At 41.1% G+C, this 23,561-nt stretch overlaps 1 protein-coding gene across 1 annotated transcript in view; it reads right to left on the bottom strand.

The window, feature by feature from the left end:
• The window catches only part of DNAH12 (dynein axonemal heavy chain 12), a 209,048-nt gene that overhangs the window by 134,389 nt on the left and 51,098 nt on the right, over positions 1–23,561 (bottom strand). Inside the window, exons 18-29 of the mRNA XM_051852268.3 lie at positions 20,303–20,488; positions 19,148–19,348; positions 17,210–17,404; positions 14,921–15,042; positions 14,541–14,823; positions 10,283–10,402; positions 9,471–9,627; positions 9,064–9,236; positions 5,612–5,764; positions 5,109–5,348; positions 4,581–4,826; positions 4,152–4,271 (exon numbers count right to left, since the gene is read on the bottom strand). Coding sequence (XP_051708228.3) covers positions 4,152–4,271; positions 4,581–4,826; positions 5,109–5,348; positions 5,612–5,764; positions 9,064–9,236; positions 9,471–9,627; positions 10,283–10,402; positions 14,541–14,823; positions 14,921–15,042; positions 17,210–17,404; positions 19,148–19,348; positions 20,303–20,488 — 2,196 coding nt within the window. The remainder of the gene's footprint in view (positions 1–4,151; positions 4,272–4,580; positions 4,827–5,108; positions 5,349–5,611; positions 5,765–9,063; positions 9,237–9,470; positions 9,628–10,282; positions 10,403–14,540; positions 14,824–14,920; positions 15,043–17,209; positions 17,405–19,147; positions 19,349–20,302; positions 20,489–23,561) is intronic.

The following is a 23,561-nucleotide window of genomic DNA, read 5'->3' as shown; positions in this document are numbered from 1 at the left end:
CATGTGTTGACTGAGAAATGTGTCATGGAGTGACACCATCACTGAGTGTACTCACACAAACATAGATGGTATAGCCTACTGCATACCAAGGCATTTATCCTAACATATGCTGTCTGTTGACCAAAGTACCATTGTGCACTGCATGACAAAGTCAAAGGGAATTAATTCTCAGAACGGGGTGAACCTTCCCTAGGTAAACACAATACAATAGCTATTTTTGCCTCCAGAAACATTTTCCAAGTCTGGACATAGTACACATCACATCTGCTACAGACAGAGGAATCTAGCTGAAAGTAAGGAGAAACATACAGGACAGACTTGAATCTGGAGGAGCCCCAAACATGGAGCCGGCCCTCCACACTACACATTTTCATTGAGCATAAACATAGTGACACAGAGATCAAGGGCTCAGATGGCAGGGTGGGGAGAGGGGATTGCTTCAATCTTAGGATGCTTAGATTCCAAAATCCTGCTAAAGAGAGGGGCCTATAACACTGTAGAACTACCACTCTAATGACATTTGATACCAGAAGGAAACCACAGGTGAATGGTGCTGCAAACACTCTTAGATCAACTCCTGATTCATCAGCAGCTCAATCTCATTTCCTGAAAGAAGAGGTAGTTTTTCCATAGGAAAATAATACCAGCTTCATCCATAGAATTGTTTCATATACAATATTTACCATATGATCAAAAATTAGAAGTCCTGATAACTGATGACTAAGAGAAAAAATAGAAAGTAAGCAAAAAACCTCACAGATAACCCCAAAGTCTTCATTAGTAGAACAGAACTTTACATTAACTTTCATAAAAATATAAAACACGGAGCCTGCACTGTGGCACAGCAGGTTAAGCCTCCTCGTGCAGCATCAGCACCCCATGTGGGTGCCAGTTCAAGTCCCTGCTGCTTAATTTCCAATCTAGCTCCCAGTTAATGCACCTGGAAAAGCACCTGGGGATGGCCCAAGTGCCCTAGCCCCTACACCCACGTGGGAGACCCGGAAGAAGCTCCTGGCTCCTGAGTGCAGATCGGTGCAGCTCCAGCCATTGGGAAAAGAACTAGTGGATGAAGATCTCTCTCTCCATCTCTCTAACTCTGCCTTTTAAACAAATAAATATATCTTTAAATACACACACAAACACACACACACACACACACACACATAAAACACACAAGAAGATAGAAAAATAGGTGAAAAGAGAATTTCTGCAGAGAAATGGAATCTCTAAACATGACTGAATCAGATACCCTATACTTGAAAAATAAAATACGTAAAATTAAGAATTCAGTGAATGGGTTTATCAGCAAATTTTACAAAACCAAAGAAGGAGGTCAATTAAAAAAAATCCAAATAAAACAGAGAAAATAATGGAAAATCAAACAAAAACAGAGAGCATAAGAAATATGTGAGACTGTATAAAATGGTCTAACACTTTCATTGTTGGAGTCCCAGAAGGAAAGGGGAGGAAAAAGGGCAGAATTATTTTTTAAAAATAACTACAGTGAATTTTCTAGAGAAACACATCAATCCACAGATTGTAGAAAAAGTGAATTCCAAGCAGGATAAGCACAAAATCTGAACAATACCAAGCACATAGCCAAACTGCTGACAACCAAGGAAAAAGAGAAAATATTAAAACAGCAAGAGGGAAAAAAATCCATTCCATTCAGGGGACCATCAATAAGAAAAATCCCTGACTTCTAAGCACAACAGGGAAAGCCAGGAGTCAAGGGACTAGCACCTTTAATCACTGGGGAAAGAGGGAGAAGAGACCCCCAAAATCTAAAATTTTACACCCAGTAAAAATACTCTACAAAAGTGAAAGTTAAATGGAGACATTTTTAGACAAACAAAAAGCCGAGAGACTTTTGTCAGAAACCCCATGAACAAACAAAAAAGAGCAGAGAAGTTCTTTAAAGAGAAAAGATCCCAGATGAAAGCATTTATCAGCTGGAAGGAATAAAAGCACTAGAAACGTTGCATGTCAAAAAACAGATGGGTTTTTCTTTTCAAATCTTGATACCTATGCCGAAATATAAAAAATACCGTAGAGCCTACAACAGTTGAACTCCGGGAAGCAGGAGGAGAATGGGGGCTGTCAGCTGCTGGGAGGGGACCCAGTGATGAACGGGCACAGAGTCAGGGGAAGGGCCAGTGGTGCAGGGAATCAGAGCCGGGTTCTCCTGCACAGTAAGGTGACTGGAGTCGATGACAGCACACCATACATTTCAAAGTCACTAAAAGGATTTTAAATGCTCTCAACTTATAAACACAAAAAGGAGGTCTTAAAAAGTTCATGAAAAATACACATTATCTTTTAATTCCACTTTTCCACCAACCTTTTGAAGTACCTTCATTTTACAGATAACGCATGTGCTAATTAGCCTGATTTTGCCATTATGCCATGTATGAGGGCACTTCAAAGATTTGTGGAAAAGTTTTGAAACCTATGCAATTTTTTCATGATACACATCTTCTGTGAACTTGTTGAACTCCCTTCACATATATGGATTTACATTTTCCCCATTTAAAATAAACTTATCTTTTCATTACATTTTCCACAAACTTTTTGAAGTACCCTAATAAACATATACTGAAATAACACTGTAACCATTATTATATGTCTGTTAAAGATAAAATAAAATTGAAAAAGTATATATATAGTCAAGGTGTCCAACATGATCTAATATCCAAGCATGCATGGATTTTGGAATTCTTTAGCAGCAAAATAAATTTATATCTTTTTTTAGAAACAAGTTTTCAAGAAATTTTTTTTTATTTGACAGGTAGAGTTACAGACAGAGAGAAACAGAGATGGGATGCCAGTGCTGCAGGCGGAGTATTAACCAAGTGAGCCACAGTGCCGGCCCCTCAAAATTTTTTTTTATATGTTTTCATTTTATTTGAAAGGCAGAGAAAGATAGATCTTCTATCCATTAGTTCAACTCCTCAAAAGCCCACAAAAGCCAGAGTTGGGCCCAGCTAAAATCAGGAGCCCAGAACTCCACTGGGGTCTCCCACGTTGGACAGTACGGACCAACTAACTTGAGAAGGTGGATCAGCAGCAGAGGACTGGAATCGTTCCAGAACTGGAATCAATCCAGTACTGGATGTGGGTGTCCCAAGCAGCAACGTAACTACTGCACCACATGCCTGCCCAAGTTCATCTGTAGTTCCTTTTCTTATTAACTTTCTCAAGTGTGGGGAGCAACTGGGAGCAACTCGGACTGGACTAAGTTACTGGAATTAAGACTTATTCTATGCATCTGCTCTCCCACAATATGGCGCTGAGAAGGGAGGAAACAGCTTCTACACAGCTGCCTCCAGTTCAACCAATAAGCAGCAGGACCTGCTCCTGATTGGAGGAGAGCAGCGTACTCGGCGTGTGGGTAGCAAAGTTGGGATTGGTGGAAGAGGACTATAAAGGAGGAGAGAGACAACATGCACCAGGAACATCTATCTGAAGGAACACCTGTGCAGCCCCCGAGAGAGCCGGCCGGCGGTGTGCCGCTCCCCTGCGGAAGTGGGGAAAGTGGCCAGGGGGAACCGCCCTTCCACGGAGGTGGAGGGACGGTAGCCAACCCGGGAAGAACCAGCAGCAAACCCGGGAAGGGCCGAGCAGACAAAAGAACAACGCAGGGTCCTGTGTCGTTCCTCCATGAAGAGGGGGAGCGACACTCAAGTACCTTGTATATATACACACTGTGTAGTGATTACCACAAATTAACACATCCATCATCATCTATACTTATTTATGTGTATGTGCAGTGAAAACTGTTTCTTTTTTAAAAGTTAGTACACATTACTTAAATTTGGGAAACAAAATCTTACTATGTTAACTACAGGATACATTACTACTTTTATGTCTGTCTGATGAAACAGGCATCACGGAGCATGCATTCTAGTAAAAATAATTAAATAACAAAAGTGTTTATTTTCTTACAAAGAACATTATCTATCTGAGCCTTAATGGTTAAGCCTGGAAACATATAACAAGAGGTACCAAAATTTACTTATCCCATTAACTAAAGCAGCCAAAAAGGAATTACAATTCTAAACAGAATAATTTCACTGATTTCATAAAACTATAAAAAACTGAATCATCAGATAAATTTATTGGGAAGAAGACAATTTCATGTGTTTACATACATGATAGTCAGCTTCAGGAAGCTTAATACCAGGGAATAAATCACTAGTTATCCCATTAAATAAAGGTACATCATGTGATAGAAACTTTGGTTCATTGACATCTTTAATTGATCGAAGAAGCTGAAATCATACACACACACACACACAAAAGTACAATGTAAGTTCATTGCCAGTATACATGTCCCACACCACAAAGTTCATTTACATTACCCCATGGAATCCCCCTAATGAAAAAACCAATACCATCCTTAACAAACCAAAAGGCCCTTGAATTCCTACTGACTGTAATGAGTAACACAATCCCCCAACTAGAACTTCAACCCCATATAAGAAGATTTCAAATAATAACCCTCTCAGCTGCCTGTTTATAGCTCCTGATTAGCCTCACAAAAAAAAATTCACCAATGTATGTATGTATTTAATACTTACAAGTATATCTTCATTTTCATTTGGAAATTTTAGTTTTAGGTTGCCAGCAGCCACTAGAACTGCTTTCACTGCTCGCATTCCGTAATCATAATGAAACTGCGACGAGAGCTGCTCTGAGCAGAGCCTGTAAGTCATCACTATCTTCACAGACAGAGGTTTTGCATTCAAAAATCCGTATGAGTAGAGGGAGATTTCTGCTATGAGGGCATAGTTTGGGACCATCATAGCCACTGTTCTAAAAAGAACCTGAAGTATATAAAAAAAATTGTATTATTGACATTATCGGAGTTGTTAAGCTGAGCTTAGGATCTAAAAAACAATATGCTGATATTCAAAGTATATACCCTAAATATAGCACCCTCTCATAAACTTCATAATTTTTCAACATTATTGTAGCTTTTGGGGATCTACCTACAGCAAATAAAAAAGGTGAACTGGAATTACAAATACATAGTAAACAGTTATACCATTGTGGACGAAAGATGCTGTTATTTCTGGGTTACCAAAGTTAAACTCAAAAAATATTACCTTAAGGTTGTCCGGCAATTCAGAACGTCCTGCGTAGCCGGGATTCATGGTAATTGCCACAAAACAGTTTGGATTGAGTTTAAGTTCAGTCCCTTCGAAAAGAAACACATCCAGCTTCTGCTGAATGGCTCTCTGGATGCACAGAATCTGCTGTGCTACCACTGACAACACTTCCAGCTCGATTCGGTTAAACTCATCAAAGCAAGCCCAAGCACCGGAAGAAGCCAGTCCTTTAAAAAACTAAGGACAAGAAAAAAGGGAGGTAATTTTTCTTAGGAAAGGGCACCATCTCTTAAAACAAATATCTAACCTTTTAAGTCAAAACTGAATTGCAGGCTAAGACAGTCCCCCCAAATAAAAGCAATGTCTTTACCCCTAAAGCCCAAGTAATGCTTACAAGACATCCAAATAATGCTTAGACATGAGTTTGCTTTAGCCTGTCGGCTTAGACCCAGCTCTAAGCTGGTAACATAATGCAATCATCAGTCCAGTGGTTTGACTACCTTTCCCATTGCTAGGTAATCCAGCCCATCCGAGCAGTTGAACACCACACACTGCACAGCCAGAGCTTTAGCCAAGTCCTTAGTGGTTTCGGTTTTTCCTGTGCCTGCGGGCCCCTCTGGAGCTCCTCCAAGGTTTAAATAGAAGGCACCTATCTGAAAAGAAAAATATAGAAGAAAAGAAACCCATGCTTACTTGAAGGCAGGAAAAAAAAAGTAATAACTGCTTACCAAACGGACTGAGTCTTCCTGTAGCTTCAGAGAACTGTTACATAATTAAATTGTTTAGGTAATTTTTAGCACAAAATTTCTAAGCTACACAAAGAAAAAGCAATTTAAAGGGGCAAAAAGTGAAAATGTATGAAAATCTCCTTTTCTGCTAATACTTTGTGTGTATCTTATTTGCCTTTAACAACAGAGAGAATCTAGCCTTGAGGGCGGCACACTTAGTTAGCAAAGATTTTTAACGAGAAGTGGTCGTGGAGACGGCCATAAGGGACAACAAGGACACTTGCTGGACGGCCAGCTGCAAAGAGGATAAACAATTGGAGCTGAGTGCAATACATGTCCCATTAATTGGAAGATAAACAGGCGGCCTATTATATCATTTTGTCTACAGTTTGCCTGCTTAGTGCCTTCCACTTTTGGTATGTTCTCCATTTTCCACATTCTTATAACACTGTTCTATACAACAAAGCAAGTCCTGGAAATTCTTTTCTGGTTCTGGTTCTGTGTTAAAATTGTTCTGAATCATGAGAAATTTCATGTGCTAATGCTTATATTCAAAATTTTTATCTCTCATTTTGGTAACCCACCAAAGAGACAGAATTTGTATTCTGCTATATTCTCTTGTGCTCTCTGCTGTTTTTGTTTTTTTGGTTTTTTTTTTTTTGGTTTTTTTTTTTTTTGACAGGCAGAGTGGACAGTGAGAGAGAGAGACAGAGAGAAAGGTCCGCCTTTTGCCATTGGTTCACCCTCCAATGGCCGCCACGGCCGGCACGCTGCAGCCGGCGCACCACGCTGATCCGATGGCAGGAGCCAGGTACTTATCCTGGTCTCCCATGGGGTGCAGGGCCCAAGCACCTGGGCCATCCTCCACTGCACTCCCTGGCCACAGCAGAGAGCTGGCCTGGAAGAGGGGCAAGCGGGACAGAATCCGACGCCCCAACCGGGACTAGAACCCGGTGTGCCGGCGCCACTAGGCGGAGGATTAGCCTAGTGAGCCGCGGCGCCGGCCCCGCTGTCCTCCTTAAGTTCTGATTGTTTGAAAAGAGCTGACTTTTAAGAGAGTTAAGGGTGTTTTGGGGGGCTGGCGCTGTGGTGCAGTAGGTTAAAGGCCTGGCCGGAAGCACCAGCATCCCATATGGGCACCAATTCTAGTCCTGGCTGCTCCACTTCCGATCCAGCTCACTGCTGTGGCCTGGGATGGCAGTGGAGGATGGCTCAAGTCCTGGGGCCCCTACGCCCACGTGGGAGACCTGGAGGGAGCTCCTGCCTCCTGGCTTTGGATTGGTGCGGCTCTGGCTGTTACAGCCATCTGTGGAGAGTAAACCAGCAGATGGAAGACCTCTCTCTCTGTCTCTACCCCTCACTGTAACTCTGTATTTCAAATAAATAAAATAAATCTTTAAAAAAAAAAGGGGGGGGGAGTGTTTTGGATATATACTTAATTTAAAACATTTAAGTGACCACTTCATAATTATGATTAAATCTGGTCTACAACAAGGTGAGTCAGCCTAAACTAATGGATATTATTTGGTGATATTAAAGGATCTTATTTCAATGAGATATTTTAAGCCCTCTTGGTATCTTTGACAAGCATTCAAAAAAATCAAAGTTACAAATTCTTTGGACTTTGATATTTCCACTGGGGCCCTGGAAATGTCAAAGGATATCTCTTATTTTATAAAGACACTAATTAGGTTATCTGGATTATATTAAAGGTACAGATACTGTCAAGATGTGAAATGATTCTGAACTTTAAGGTATGCTAATACAAAAATGCTGTTGATTGGGGCTGGAGCTGTGGCCTAACAGGTAAAGCTGCCAACTGTAGTACCATCACCTCATATGGGTGCCTGTTGGAGAGTCTTGATGCTCCTCCCACAATCCCCAGGTAGAGCTGTCAGATTTAGTAAATAAAAACACAGAATGCTCAGTTACATTTCAACTTCAGAATAACAAAAAATAACGTATTAGTGTAGGTTCCATGCAATTTTGGGGATGTTCTTATACTAAAAAAAAAAGTGTCAAAAAAAAAAAAAAAAAAGCCAGCGCCGCGGCTCACTAGGCTAATCCTCCACCTAGTGGCGCCGGCACACCGGGTTCTAGTCCCGGTCGGAGCGCCGGATTCTGTCCCAGTTGCTCCTCTTCCAGGCCAGCTCTCTGCTGTGGCCAGGGAGTGCAGTGGAGGATGGCCCAGGTGCTTGGGCCCTGCACCCCATGGGAGACCTGGAGAAGCACCTGGCTCCTGGCTTCAGATCAGCGCGGTGCGCCGACCGCAGCGCACCAGCCGCGGCGGCCATTGGAGGGTGAACCAACAGCAAAAGGAAGACCTTTCTCTCTGTCTCTCTCTCTCACTGTCCACTCTGCCTGTCAAAAAAAAATTTATTTGCAGCTTGCTTGAAATGCAAATTTCCTGAAACATATTCCCAGGTGTTTATGATCATCGCTGTACCTTCCATAGCTTTGCAACCAAGCAGAGACCTCATAGACTCTGTCCCTGCTACACAACAGCACTAATTTGGAGTTCCAGGGCTCAAAGGTACACTCTTCAACTTCTGTATCTCTCCCAGGACTTCACTGCAAAAAATGATACTGCTTTCCAAAGCTCCACGTCTGTCTTCATATCTCCAGCACCTTCCTTTTTCAAATCATCCCGTTAGAAGTGACTCACAATATCCATACGAGAGAATCTACTCCTGTAGGCTACACACGCACACAGTAGTAAATATTCAGCACTTCTATTCCATGTTAGAATTTGGAATCAGGAAGGGTTCAACTATTACATGTAAGAAAATTAATAAGGAGAGCCATATTAAATTTCAATGAGGGGGCTGGCACCGTGGCTCACTTGGTTAATCCTCTGCCTGCGGTGCTGGCATCCCATATGGGCGCCGGGTTCTAGTCCCGCTTGCTTATCTTCCAGTCCAGCTCTCTGCTGTGGCCCGGAAAGGCAGCGGAGGATGGCCCAAGTGCTTGGGCCCCTGTACTCGCATGGGAGACCAGGAAGAAGCACCTGGCTCCTGGCTTCAGATCGGCGCAGTACCGGCCATAGTGGCCATTTGGGGAGTGAACCAATGGAAAGAAGACCTTTCTCTCTGTCTCTCTCTCACTGTCTAACTCTATTTGTCAAATTTTTTAAAAATCTTTAAAAAAAAATTTCAATGAGAAAATATGACATCACACCAAAAAATAATCTCTAATGTGTGAATTTAAGTAATTTAAACACATACCAATGTCCTGTAACATCGATCAGTTAGAGGAGTAATGACAAGTCGGGGTGAGTTGCCGAGATATTCATAAGCGTATTTTACGTTGCAATTGATGATACGAACTCGCACATTCTCATATTCCCAGTAGTAACGGAGCTGAGCCAGCCACTGGAAATCTGTATCATGTGAGACACCTACAAAGAACAACGTAAAATCAAACACATGATCCTTAAATGGAAATGATTTGAAAAATGGGTGTTTTATCTTTTATATCAGCAAAACATTAACTTAATTCATAATTTCCAGCCTATAAAAAAGATCATGAAAGAAATTCTGTTGAGAAAAAGATATATAGTCTGAGTTGTTTTTTTTTTTTTTTTAGAAGCTACCAATATTTTACTGCTAATAGTAAAGAAAAACTCACACACCTAGTTCAATCATGTCCATGACCACATCTCGAGCATGGACATCAATAGTCACCAAAGCGCCCAGAGTAATCCTGGTCTGCTTAGACAATTTTCCTCTGACCAGCTCTACAATATCATTTAGTTGGTTCTGAAGTTCTGTATAGTACTTCTTTAATCCCTATAAAACAAAAAAGCAACTTAATTGATGTTAGACTCTACCTAGAATATGTATGTTATATATTTATTCTTTCTTAAAAAATAAGTATTTATTTATTTACTTATTTATTTATTACTTGAAAGGCAGAGTTAGAGAGAGGGAGAGACAGAGAGAAAGAGATCTTCCTTCTGCTGGTTCACTCCCCCAACTGACCACAACTTCCAGGGATAGGCCAGGACGAAGCTAGGAGTGCCAGGAGTTTCTTCCAGGTCTCCCACATGGGTATGGAGACTCACGCACTTGGGCCATCTTCTGCTGCTTTCCCAGGTGCATTAGGAGTGAGTTGGATCAGAAGCAGAGCAGCCGGGACTAGAAATGATGCTCATATGGGATGCTAGCACTGTAGGCAGTAGCTGTAAACTCACTGTGTCCCAGTGCCACCCCATATACTGTTTTACAAAATCTGACTTCATAGACTATCTCGATACAGAAATGAACTATGGACAGGAGCAATTTTTGTCTAGGCATAGTAAAAATAAATTTCAAAGAATTACATAATTTTATATTATATATAAAAATGAAGAGAGGGATTACCTTCACAAAAAACAGACAAGCTAACTCAGAAACATGGAATGGAGAAAAGAGTACAACTGTTTAAAATCAAATCATGCTTTACCTTCGATCCACCACTTAGAACTTCCTGTGTCTTAGAAGTCCAGAACATTTGAGAAACGCAAAGCACAACTTGACCTGGCCACTCTCGAACCCAGTCACTTCTCGCAGACTCTGGATAAGCCTGAATAATTAAAATGAATATTTAACTTTAAGAGATTAGAAGAGAAAAAACTGCTCAACAGAAAAAACTATTAGAAAAAACTGCTAAAGATACAGAAGTGCAGTATTTGGTATATTTGTAGGTTAGAAAATCATCCAGCCATAAAAGCTTCATGTGACTACTTCAAAGACTTGAAACATTTACATATATTATATTTTTGACATATTTGTTGATAAAAGAATAGAAAGATGGGTACCATCATGCTAATAATGGGTGATCTCTTTTTTCCTGGAAATTTATTTCTATATTGTGGTCCGTTATTGAGAGGAGTTGTCACATTTTTTACATAGAATACATATCACTCCTCTAATAACAAAATAAAAAGGCTTTATTAAACTGTAAAAACAAACTCAAGTAGATTATATATATTGATGCCAATTTTTTGAAGACTATACAATACAGAAAACTGGACTTTTGTCCATAGCTTCTCTAAAACCTTGTATAACCAAAGTATATAATTTAAACTATAAATTTATTTAAACGTAATTGAAAAATCTGTACTTTTGTGTTCAAAGCACAATTTCTTTTTTTTCTTATTCTTTTACATTCAAATGCATTTAAATGGATTTTTTTTTGGGGGGGAGCTTTAATCTTTTACAGAATAGCTTGGCTCAATAATAATGATACTAACAGATCCAAACTATAAAGTGAAACAAATCAACTCGAGAATAAATTTTGAAGTTGATGTTGATGGAAACTGTATTTTTAATACAATAACACCATCTTAGATATAAAAATGTTAAACTCACACATTACTACAAACTGATTCTTACTAGCAATATTTGGAAATAAAGACAAATGACAAAATAACCTAAGCTTCAAAAAAGGATAAACAGGGACCGTGAGCCATTACTAGGTACATGGAAAGTAGATTTCTATATTGATTAAGGAAGTACTTTCATAGTTAATATTGAGTCTTCCCAGTTGCTTTGGCTTGTATGAAATTATAAACAGTAAAATAAGAATAAAAAATCAAGATGTATCTGCAGGAACATTTTTAAAAGTTTATTTTATTTTTATTTATTTGAAAAGAAGAGTTACAGAGAGAGAGGGGTCTTTCATATGTTAGTTGACCCTCCAAGTGCCAGCAACTGCTGGGATGGGGCCAGGCCAAAACCAGAAGCCAGGAACTCCATCTAGATCTCCCATACCAGAGGTAGGACTCAGTCCTTGGAAGTATTTAGTATTGGAAGTGGAGGTGGAACTCAATTCCAGGTACTCTGACATGGGATGCAGGAGTCGCAGGTGGTGGCTTAACCCCAGCTGGAACCCTGAAGTATATAGAACAGCCACCTCAAGATCTGGAGCTTTGGGGCCAGCACTGTGGCGCAGCGGGTTAAAGCCCCAGCCTGCAGCACCAGCATCCCATATGGACACTGGCTGGAGTCCCAGCTGCTCCTTTTCCAATTCAGCTCTTGCTATGGCCTGGGAAAGCAATAGGAGATGGCCCAACTCCTTGGGCCCCTGCACCAGCGTGGGACACCTGGAGGAAGCTCCTGGCTCCCGGCTTTGGATCAGCTCCGCTCTGGCCGTTGTGGTCATTTAGAGAGTGAAGAAGCGGAATGGAAGACCTCTCTCTCTCTCTCTGGCTCTACTTCCTCTGTAACTCCTGTCTTTCATATAAATAAATTAATTCTATTTTTTTAAAGATTTTATTTATTTGAGAGGTAGAGTTATAGATAGTGAGAGGGGGAGACAGAGAAATGTCGCTCCCCGTCTTTGTGGAGGAACGACACAGGACCCTGCGCTGTTCTTTTGTCTGCTCGGCCCTCCCTGGGTTTGCTGCTGGTTCTTCCCGGGTTGGCTACCATCCCTTCCACCTCCGTGGAAGGGCGGTTCCCCCTGCCACTTTCCCCACTTCCGCGGGGGAGCGGCACACCGCCGGCCGGCTCTCTCGGGGGCTGCACAGGTGTTCCTTCAGATAGATGTTCCTCTTAGATGTTCCTGGTGCATGTTGTCTCCTCCTTTATAGTCCTCTTCCACCAATCCCAACTCTGCTACCCACACACCGAGTACGCTGCTCTCCTCCAATCAGGAGCAGGTCCTGCTGCTTATTGGTTGAACTGGAGGCAGCTGTGTAAAAGCTGTTTCCTCCTCTCCCAGCGCCATATTGTGGGAGAGCAGATGCATAGAATAAGTCTTAATTCGAGTAACAGTCTAGTCCGAGTTGCTCCCCACAGAGAAAGGTCTTCCTTCTGTTGGTTTACTCCCCAGATGGCCACAATGGCTGGAGCTGCGCCAATCCGAAGCCAGGAGCCAGAAGCATCTTCCTGGTCTCCTGCATGGGTGCAGGGGCCCAAGGACTTGAACCATCTTCTGCTGCTTTCCCAGGCCACAGCAGAGAGCTGTATTGGAAGAAGAGCAGCCAGGACAAGAACTGGTGCCCATATGGGATGCCAGCACTGCAGGCAGAGGATTAAGCTACTACACCACGGTGCTGGCCCCTAAAATAATTCTTAAAAAAAAAAAAAATCCAGAGCTTCCTAACATTCAACTGCAGTGAGCTGCTGGATGTTGAGACCTCGAGGTCTTTTAAGCCTATTCTTTAACTGCACAGCTGCTCCTTTGTGGTCCTAAAGGCCTAAAAACACCAGTGTGTGCTATTCAAGATTAAATTAATCAGATTAGTGTTAAGGGAGGTACATGCAGTGCCAAGGTGTTATATTCCAGTTTTATTATATATACTCCTTTCATCTCATTTCTAAGTAGTTGTTTCAAGTGTAAAAAGCAGTAAGGGAACTAAATCATACATTTAGCACCCACTTCCAAGGAGAACTGAACCACTGAACACAGCCACTGGGATCTCTCATGAGCATTTCAGTTTTAACATATCTAATACTGAGATACTGATCTTTCCCCAGGCCTTCACAAACTACTTCTCCTCCAGTCATTCCCCAGAATAAACACAACTATATGTTAAAAGCAAAAACCTGGGGCCAACACTGTGGTGCAGCTGCCACTTGCCATGCCGGCATCCCATATGAGTACTGGTTTGGCTCTTGGCTGCTCCACTTCTGATCCAGCTCCCTATTAATGTGCTGGGGAAATTGGCAGAAGATGGCCCAAGTGCTTGGGCTCCTACACCCATGTGAGATACCCAGAAGAAGATCCTGGCTCCAGCCTGCCCCAGTCCCAGGAGTTGCAGCCATCCATCTGGGGAGTGAATCAGTGGATGGAGATAGCGCGCGCTCTCTCTCTCTAGCTCTCTCTCTCTCTCTCTCTCAACTTTGCTTTTCAAATAAATAAATCGTAAAAATAAAATAAGAACCTAAACCTAAAACTGACTCAAGACTACCCCCTCCTCACCTTTGTACTCTACAACCAATTTGTTACCAAGACCTCTTGAAATTAAATGCAAAATATATTTCTAACTCATCTATTTTGTTCCAATCTTCTGCCACCTGCCCAGTGCCGGCCTTCACCATATTTAACCTGGGCTAATACAAGAGACTCCTAATTTGCCTTCTTGTTTTCATACCTCCCTCTACTAACCTGTTCTGGATACCAGAACTTTAGTGGAATAAAAATATGAATCCAGATAGGTCTCTCTGATTAAAATACTGAAAAGCCTTTTCATTGCATTTAAATAAAATGAAAACTAAGTGCCTTCCTTTCCAAGTTCATCTGACTTCACTCCCCAACTTGCTCACTCTATGCTGTTCTTTTCTCTCAGGTTCTCGCCAGTCTTTTGGTTCATTCTGAACCCCGGGCCTTTATACAGGATACCTAGATACTCTATCATTTGCTGTTTTCCTGGATGATTCCTGCTTATCCTTGGAGTCTCAGTAGCAATGTCACTTCCTCTAAGAGCCCATCACCCACCAGATATGCCCCCTCCACTCTAAATTCATATTCCCATATTACTCCCTCATTCCACCTTTTCTCCTTTTTATAACACTTACTCATAACCTACCTACCAATTCTTACTGCTATTGCTATTTTAAAAATAATGTTAAAAACAAATAAGGACGTAAAGAAAATAACACATGGTTTGAAGTAGTAAGAACTCTGAGTGTTCCTTTCCTGGTATCCTCTTAACCCCTCCTGAAACAACGCCTTTGCGGAAAAAGGGATGGACGTGAATTCCCGGGGCGCTCACCAGCCTGGCCGCAGCGATCACGTCGTGAATGCTCCGGAGCATCAGGTCTTCCACTTGGATGAGCCACTTTTCCACAGCACCGCGCGCTGCAGATGTGGAAATCAGCGCAATCAGCTCCACACGCTCGCCCTCGGAGCTGTACATGGCCTTAATGTCCAAATTGGGAAGGAACTCCAACTTTGCAATGCCCTCAAAGCACTTTTTTAAATGAGGCTGGACTCTGAGTGGATCTTTGGTCTCTGACAAAATCTCTAACATTTCATCATTGGATAAGAAGAAGAAACTAGGGGGAAAAACATGCAAATATCAAAGCTTTCGTTCTAATTGACTACACACCAGAAAGCACTTTATGTTGTAGCATAATGAATAACCTGGCATACCGGGGGAAGAACAGACGTTTCTTCTCAAGGTAAGCATTGAGTCCTTTCATAATTTTCTCCAAAAGTTCATTACAGTTCTGAAGTTTTTCCAATAAACCTGTTAAAGAAGTAGCAGCAAGAACCTAAAAGAGACATTCACCTACGTCAGCATTTATATGCTAGACACAATTATAAGACATTTATTAGCCTACAATATACATAAAAAAGGTTCAAGTATCAAAACTTCATAAAACTTGTAGTGAAATATTTTTGTTACGTAAAATTTATTAGAATTCAGTAAACTGTAACTATTCCTTTTTTTAACTTTTATTTAATGAATATAAATTTCCAAAGTACAGCTTATGGATTACAATGGCTTCCCCCCCCCATAATTTCCCTCCAACTTGCACCCCTCCCCTTTCCTGCTCCCTCTCCCCTTCCATTCACATCAAGATTCATTTTTCAATTCTCTTTATATACAGAAGATCAGTTTAGTATATATTAAGTAAAGATTTCAACAGTTTGCACCCACATAGCAACACAAAGTGAAAAATACTGTTTGAGTACTAGTTATAGCATTAAATCACAATGTACAGCACATTAAGGACAGAGATCCTACATGAGGAGTAAATGCACAATGACTCCTGTTGTTGACTTTACAAATTGACACTCTTGTTTATGGCATCAGTAATCACCCTAGGCTCTTGTCATGAGTTGCCATAGCTATGGCAAAGATTCACCGAATCTTATCATAATTAGACAAGGTCATAGTCAAAGTGGAAGTTCTCTCCTCCCTTCAGAGAAAGGTACCTTCTTTGATGACCTGTTCTTTCCACTGGGATCTCACGCGTGGAGATCTTTCATTTAGGTTTTGTTTTGTTTTGTTTTGTTTTGCCAGAGTGTCTTGGCTTTCCATGCTTAAAATACTCTGATGGGCTTTTCAGCCAGATCCGAATGCCTTAAGGGCTGATTCTGGGGCCAGAGTGCTGTTTAGGACATCCACCATTCTATGAGTCTGCTGTGTATCCCGCTTCCCATGCTGGATCATTCTCTCCCTTTTTTGTTCTATCGGTTAGTATTTTCAGACACTAGTCTTGTTTATGTGATCCCTTTGATTCTTAGTCCTTTCATTATGATCAATTGTGAACAGAAATTGATCAAATGGACTAGTGGGATGGCATTGGTACGTGCAACCTTGATGGGATTGAATTGGAATCCCCTGGTATGTTTCTAACTCTACTGTTTGGGGCAAGTCAGCTTGAGCATGTCCCAATTTGCACATCTCTTCCCTCTCTTATTCCCACTCATATTTAACAGGGATCACTTTTCAGTTAAGTATCAACACTTAAGAATAACTGTGTATTAATTACAGAATTAAACCAATAGTATTAAGTAGAACAGACAAAAAAAAAACACTAAGAGGGATAACATATTAAATTGTTCATCAACAGTCAGGGCAAGTGCTGATCAAGTCACCGTTTCTCATAGTGTTCATTTCACTTTAACAGGTTTCCTTTTTGGTGCTTGGTTAGTTGTCACTGATCAGGGAGAACATAAGATATTTGTCCCTTCTCATGCTGTCTCTGACTGCTTCCTCACCATTTGTCTTACACAGCCTAAGCTCTAGCCATTTGCAGAAAAAAAAATTGCTGGCTACCAATCCACAAAAATATATCATGTGGCACAGAGGTTCTAAAGTCAACAGGCAAAGCAAAATCCTTGACACTCATACATTTCCGTGTACATACACTCTTACTAAGGCTAAAACAACTAATTTCTCATTCAGCACCAGAATAAAATATTTCTTGAGTAGAATACTATATAAAAAGTAGATACATATCTAAGGACAATGTGTGCCGCACATATGAAAAATACAGTCTGCCTTTGGACACTGGAATCACACTCAGCCAAGTTTCTCCTTACTAGAAGAGAAGCAAAGGAACTGAGACAACTCAGAGAACAGCAGATTCTTTCTGCAGAGTCACCAGGTGGAAAGCCAGGTGAATCACTTGCACTGTTCATCACTGCCCACCACCAACTTTTATTTGTCTGTTTATCTTGGGAGTAAGGCAAACAGTGAGTGTTTCTAGTAGAAACCAAGTGAATTAAATTTACACTTGAAGTAGCTCTAACATACATAGTGGTGCATCTGACCAATTGTATTAAAAATAATTTTTCTTTTTCACTTTCTAACATGTTTCTGAGCTTCTTAGTTTTATTTCTGTAACCAGGGGGAAAAGTCATATGCCTTCTTTCACACGCAAAAAATAAAAGGTTTACCCACTGAAAGAGAGGAAACAAACCCTCTACCTTTGGGTCTTTAGCACAGAACTTCATGATATCCCTCCAGTGTCTGTCCACCGTCTGAAACTGACGCCCTTCCTCCGGCATCTGTTGCATGATATCCTCGGAACAGAAGATGGGCTCCAGATACAACCACTGAGCTTGCACTTTTAACCACTCATCAATCGTCTCTTGTATTCGAATCAAACGGTCCTCCCAGGCCTGAAAGAAAAGCCCGCTGTTCTAAAGCCTTGTTATTAAAGAAAAGCTATAGATTACAGTAAGAAAATCTTACTGAAAATTTACTATTATTTTCAAATCAATGCATTTAGCTTACACCTTAAGATCACTTATAGATGGAATGGAACAGAATGAAATGAAAACATCGATACAGTCAGCCTGCTTTGTTCTGGTAGGTGCCCCAAACTCAAAGATATCCCATTAGCTGAAGATCACTCAGATAATCTGGCTTTTGGTCTTAAGTACAAGTACGTGCCTTAACGTCCTGGCCTCCTGAAGTTCTCTTTTTCTTTCATGTTCTTCTAATTTGCCATCTAAACTCTTCTTGTTAACACATTAGAAATTCCTACAGAGGACACACAGTATCTATTCAGGAAAAGCTGGGCTAGCCTGTTCCATGGGGGAAATGTGACATCTCACATCCCTTAGAAAAACACTGCTCTATGTTTCTCCTAATAGCAGCAGCAATGGTCTTCTAGAAAGCACTGTTTATGCCCAGATTAAACATTCTACATTGTAAACACATTATCAAAATATCACAGTGTGCCCCATAAGTATATGTAATTACTATTTGGCAATAAACAATGTTTAAACAAAATAAAAATCATAGCTATAGAAAACAAACAAAAAGACCAAATTGCCCTGGTTTGAATCCTACCGCTGTCATTTATCATCTGGGTCAACATGAGCCAATCATCCACATCCTATACCTTGGTTTCTTCTTCTATGAATACAGGTAATACAGCACCTTCCTTGAAGGTCTGCTGTGGGAATTAAATTTGCTAATAAATGTAATAATGCCCAGGGCAGTATCTGAGATGTAGTTAGAAATAAACCAGTATCTCTTCTCCATTCTGTATGGTCTCCAATTAAAATTTTGATCATATTTATCAAGCTATTAGTTACTATAATTTATTTCCTTTCTACATTTACTTATATCAATATAAGATACCTGGGGTCTCAAATATCATTTTTAAGTAGACAACAACATTAACTACTCTAAAAAAAACTCTAGGCCGGTGCCACGGCTCACTAGGCTAATCCTCCACCTTGCGGCGCCAGCACACCAGGTTCTAGTCCCAGTTGGGGCGCCGGATTCTGTCCCAGTTGCCCCTCTTCCAGGCCAGCTATCTGCTGTGGCCAGGGAGTGCAGTGGAGGATGGCCCAAGTCCTTGGGTCCTGCACCCCATGGGAGACCAGGAGAAGTACCTGGCTCCTGCCATCGGATCAGCTCAGTGCACCGGCTGCAGCGCGCTGGCCGCAGCGGCCATTGGAGGGTGAACCAACGGCAAAGGAAGACCTATCTCTCTGTCTCTCTCTCTCACTGTCCACTCTGCCTGTCCAAAAAAAAAACTCTGTTAGTTGTTCACACATATAATTAAAGTATGATGTGCAAATTTTTACATAAGTTACAAGACTGCATCATAAAACCAGATCCAGGCTTTTCTAAAGTCAAAATAAACAATGTCAACTATTTTGCTTCCAAGTCCATCACTATCACTGAAAAAAACTTTAATAAAATATATTTTATATATTTTATATATATATATTTCTACATTAATTAATTAATATTGGTTCTAGATGAAATATCAAAGCTATAGAATATGATTTGAATCAACATTTTAAAAGCTAGCAAAACAAATGGACTTATTTCCATACAAGCATCTATATAATAAGATTGCATTTTTATAAATGATCAAGAGCTAACTATCTTATTTACTATACCTTGATCTCTTTTTCAAATGGTTTGATGAAAGGTGAGCCTCTGATAGTCTGAGTTTTTATAATCTGGTCATCAAGGATAGCCTGAATCTCATCCACCGAAGAAAGAATACACACTCCAGTATCACGATAGAGGCTTATGTGAAAAGCGATATCATCCCAAGTTCCTATCATCATGTGCATCGCTTTCTCTAATGAAAATTCCTGCACGGGAGTAGTGAAGAAGGAATCAGGTAGTGAAGAAAGGGTCTTATTTACTACACTGAGTTTCTCTACTAATTCGGTGAGCAGTTCACGCCTTATACTATCACTTCCTTTAGGTGTCTCACTGCAGTATCATTGTTAGGTTTTTAAAAACAACCTCAAACGTTCTAAAAAGAACAATTACATATTTTTTTCAAAAAATTCACGTGCTGTGAAAAGTAATGCTGTCCCTATTCAAGTGGACCAGAATAAACACCTGCAGGGTTTCTCCAGGTGGCCTTTCTGCAGGCTGCCTGTGGCCAGAAGACATTTTCTGTCTGTTTCAAGAATATTTCCCCTAGGGCCATACTTGTTAGCTACAACACACACTTATGGCAGGCTACACAAAATTCTGCACTTCATCATCCAACTATATCAGAATGTGGCAGAATTAAGATGCCAAGGGGTCAGCACTGCAGCACCCTGGCCTAAAGCATCGGTACCCCATATGGGCGCCGGTTCTAGTCCCGGAGGTTCCTCTTCTGATCCAGCTCTCTGCTACGGCCTGAGAAAGCAGTAGAAGATGGCCTAGCACTTGAGCCCCTTCACCCATGTGGGAGACTCAGAGGAAGCTCCTGGCTCCTGACTTTGGATCTGCTCAGCTCCGGCCGTTGCAGCCCTTTGGGGAATGAGCAACAGATTGAAGACCTCTCTCTGCATCTCTACTTCTCTCTGTAACTCTTTCAAATAAAAATAAATCTTAAAAAAAAAAAAATTAAGGGGTCAAAGGAGTTAATTCTATTTTAGATTCAGCACAAGTACATATGTGTTTTGGGGTGGGGGAGGGGAACCACAGTTGCCATCTCCTCTGCTAACCACTGCTAACCTGGGGCTAACATTTTCCAGAACAACAAAAAATGTGATGATTTCATTAAACTCATCAGATCAAGAACGGCAGTTGATCTTTGTGTCTACCTTGCTTGCCCCTGCACTTATCACTTCAAATTTTTCCAAGTATGGTGCGAGGTTTAATTTTAAGACTTTTCTCAGTGTAGTGCCGGAGTCGGGAGTCAGGTCATAGCCCACGATGTCTGACATCTGCTTCCAGTGTCGAGCTCTCATTCCTGGATTGCACAGGATGGAGACGGTGGGGACGTACTCCTGCCAGGGGACATTTGAAAAACGACTCATTCATTTCACTTCCTTATTCACTGATTCTGCAAGTGAAGGCTTCATAGCATAAGAGTGAATGTCTTTAAATTATGTAATATGTTTACATGATTACAATCTCAATTAAATTTGGAGGAAAATGAAAATAAACAAAATGACTCCATAACTAATAAACAAATATAAGCTTAGCAGAAATCCAGGATTACGAGTAAAAAAAATAATGAGGGACATGTGTTCTGTAAGATATTAAAAATGATAAACACAATAATAATTAAAGCTGTGGGGAGCTGGCACTGTGGTGCAGCAGGTTAATGCCCCAACCTCTACTGCTGGCATCACATATGGATGGGCATTAGTTCAAGTCCTGGCTGCTCCACTTCCCATATCAGAGTACTTGTTTTAAATACTGGCTCCACTTCATTTCCAACTTTCTGCTAATCACACCCTAGGAAACAGTAGGAGATAATGGCTCAAGTCATTGAATCCCTGCCATCCATGTGGGAGACCGAGTCTGAGTTCCCGGATCCTTGCTTTGGCCTGGCCTAGCCCCCAGCTACTGCTGGCATTTGTGAAAAGAACCAGAAGATGGAAAATTTCTCTTGCTCTAGTTCTTTCAAATAAATAAATATATATATATATATATATATATATATATATTTAAATTGGAGGTCCACAAACTAGCAAACCTTTTATTTTGCTTAGTAAGGGATTTGTCTTTAACTTTCCTTTCATTATCGCCATTATCTGTTTTGCTTTTTAAGATTTATCATTTGAGCTGGCACCACGGCTCACTAGGCTAATCCTCCACCTTGCGGCGCCGGCACACTGGGTTCTAGTCCCGGTCGGGGCACCAGATTCTGTCCCAGTTGCCCCTCTTCCAGGCCAGCTCTCTGCTGTGGCCAGGGAGTGCAGTGGAGGATGGCCCAAGTGCTTGGGCCCTGCACCCCATGGGAGACCAGGAGAAGTACCTGGCTCCTGCCATCAGATCAGCGCAGTGCACCGGCTGCAGCGCACTGGCCGCAGCGGCCATTGGAGGGTGAACCAACAGCAAAGGAAGACCTTTCTCACTGTCTCTCTCTCTCACTGTCCACTCTGCCTGTCAAAAATAAATAAATAAATTAATTAATTAATTAAAAATTTAAAAAAAAAGATTTATCATTTGAAAGGAAGAGCTACAGCGAGGCAGAGGCATAGACAGAGAGGTCTTCCATCTGCTCATTCACTCCCCAAATGGCTGCAGTGGCTAGAGCTGGGCCAATCTGGAGCCAAGAAGCTTGGTGCTTCTTCCAGGTCTCCCACAAGGGTGCCGGAGCCCAAACACTTGGGCCATTTTCTACTGCTTTTCCAGGCACATTAGCAGGGAGCTGAATTGGAAGTGGAGCAGCCAGGACTTGAACCTGTGCCCATATGAGAAGCCAGCACCGCAGATGGTGGATTTACATGCTATGCCACAGCGCCAGCACCACCATTATGTTTTTGTTTATCATCCTATTTCCTAGCATTCATCAGAATGATGTAACAGGCCTGATATAACAGCCACTCAACAAGCATTTAATATATGAATTTTTAACACCCAAAAAGGAGAAAACATACTCTCAACTTGAATAAATTTAGCTATTAAAAATTCATTATAGGGACTAGCACTGTGGCGTAGTAGGTAAAGCCACAGCTTGCAGTGCCGGCATTGTGTATGGGCACCGGTTCAAGTTCCAGCTGCCCCACTTCTGATCCAACTCTCTGCTATGGCCTGGGGAAGCAGCAAAAGTTGGCCCAAGTCCTTGGGCCACTGTACCCATGTGGGAGACCCATAAGAAGCTCCTGCCTCCAGATAGGCCCAGCTCCAGCCATTGAGGCCATTTAGGGATCGAACCAGCAGGTGGAAGACCTTTCTCTCCCTCTCCTTCTCCCTCTCCCTCTCCTTCTCCCTCTTTCTCCCTCCCTCTCCCTCCTCTCTGTAACTCTGCCTTTCAAATAAATGAATAAATATTTTTTAAAAATTATGAATAACAGAAAATTATAGCCAAAAAATCCCTGAAAAACATACAGGCAAAAATTATCAACAAAATATTTGCAAATCAAAACCACAAAACAGCAAAAAATCATTCATCATGATCAAGTGAGATTTATACCAGGGATGCAGGGATAGTTCAACATATCCATATTGATATACACAACAAATTCTATCAACAGAATGAAGAATGTCACAAGATCATCTCAGCAGCCACAGAAGCAGTCAATAAAAACCAATATTCATTCATGACATAAACTCTGAACAAATTAGGTATGTAAGAAACATACTTCAGCATAATAAAGATTATATATGACAAGCCCACAGTCAACATCAGACTTAACGGGAAAAATCTCAAAGCATTTTCTTTGAGATCTGGAACCAGACTCATATTGCCCTTATTCAATATATTAGTGAAATTTTTAGTGAAAAGAATTAGGCAAGATAAAGAAATAAATGGAATACAAATAGAAAGTGGAGAAATTTTCCATATTTGTGTATGACACGATTCTATATAAAGAAGAATTCATAATAAAATCCTTATTTTTCTCAGTAAAAATTTAATCAACTGTCCATTACTGTGGAATTTACAAAAAAGTATAAAGTATTAACTTGCCCAATATTTAGGGGTCCTAAAACCTTCATGGGAGAAAAATATAAGGAAATTAGGATTGGAGAGAATTTGCTAAAATGAATTCATTAAAATGAATACAAGGAATTCCTTATTGATGTTCTGTATTCATTTACAAATACTTATTTAACATCTACTGTGTCCAGTCATCATTGTTGATTAGGATACATCAGTAAGTGAAACAGGGGTGGGCAATTGGCATAGCAGGTGAGACATTGCTGGGAAGGCCCACAGCCCGAATTGCAGTGCCTGAGTTTGAGTCCTGGCTTTGCTCCCAATTCCAGCTTCCAGAGAATGCGCTTTGCAGGAGGCAGCATATGATGGTTCAAGTACTTGAGTCTTTGCTGGCTCACCGGAGACTCACTCACATGCAGTTCTGGCTTCCTGAGATCAGCCTAGCCCAGCCCTAATAGTCGCAAGCAATA

This window comes from Oryctolagus cuniculus, chromosome 10, assembly GCF_051225735.1.
Source record: "Oryctolagus cuniculus isolate XC-2025 breed Fujian yellow rabbit chromosome 10, ASM5122573v1, whole genome shotgun sequence".
In the NCBI taxonomy this organism is placed as follows: Eukaryota; Metazoa; Chordata; class Mammalia; order Lagomorpha; family Leporidae; genus Oryctolagus; species Oryctolagus cuniculus.
This window is presented reverse-complemented; position numbering and strand designations above follow the sequence as displayed.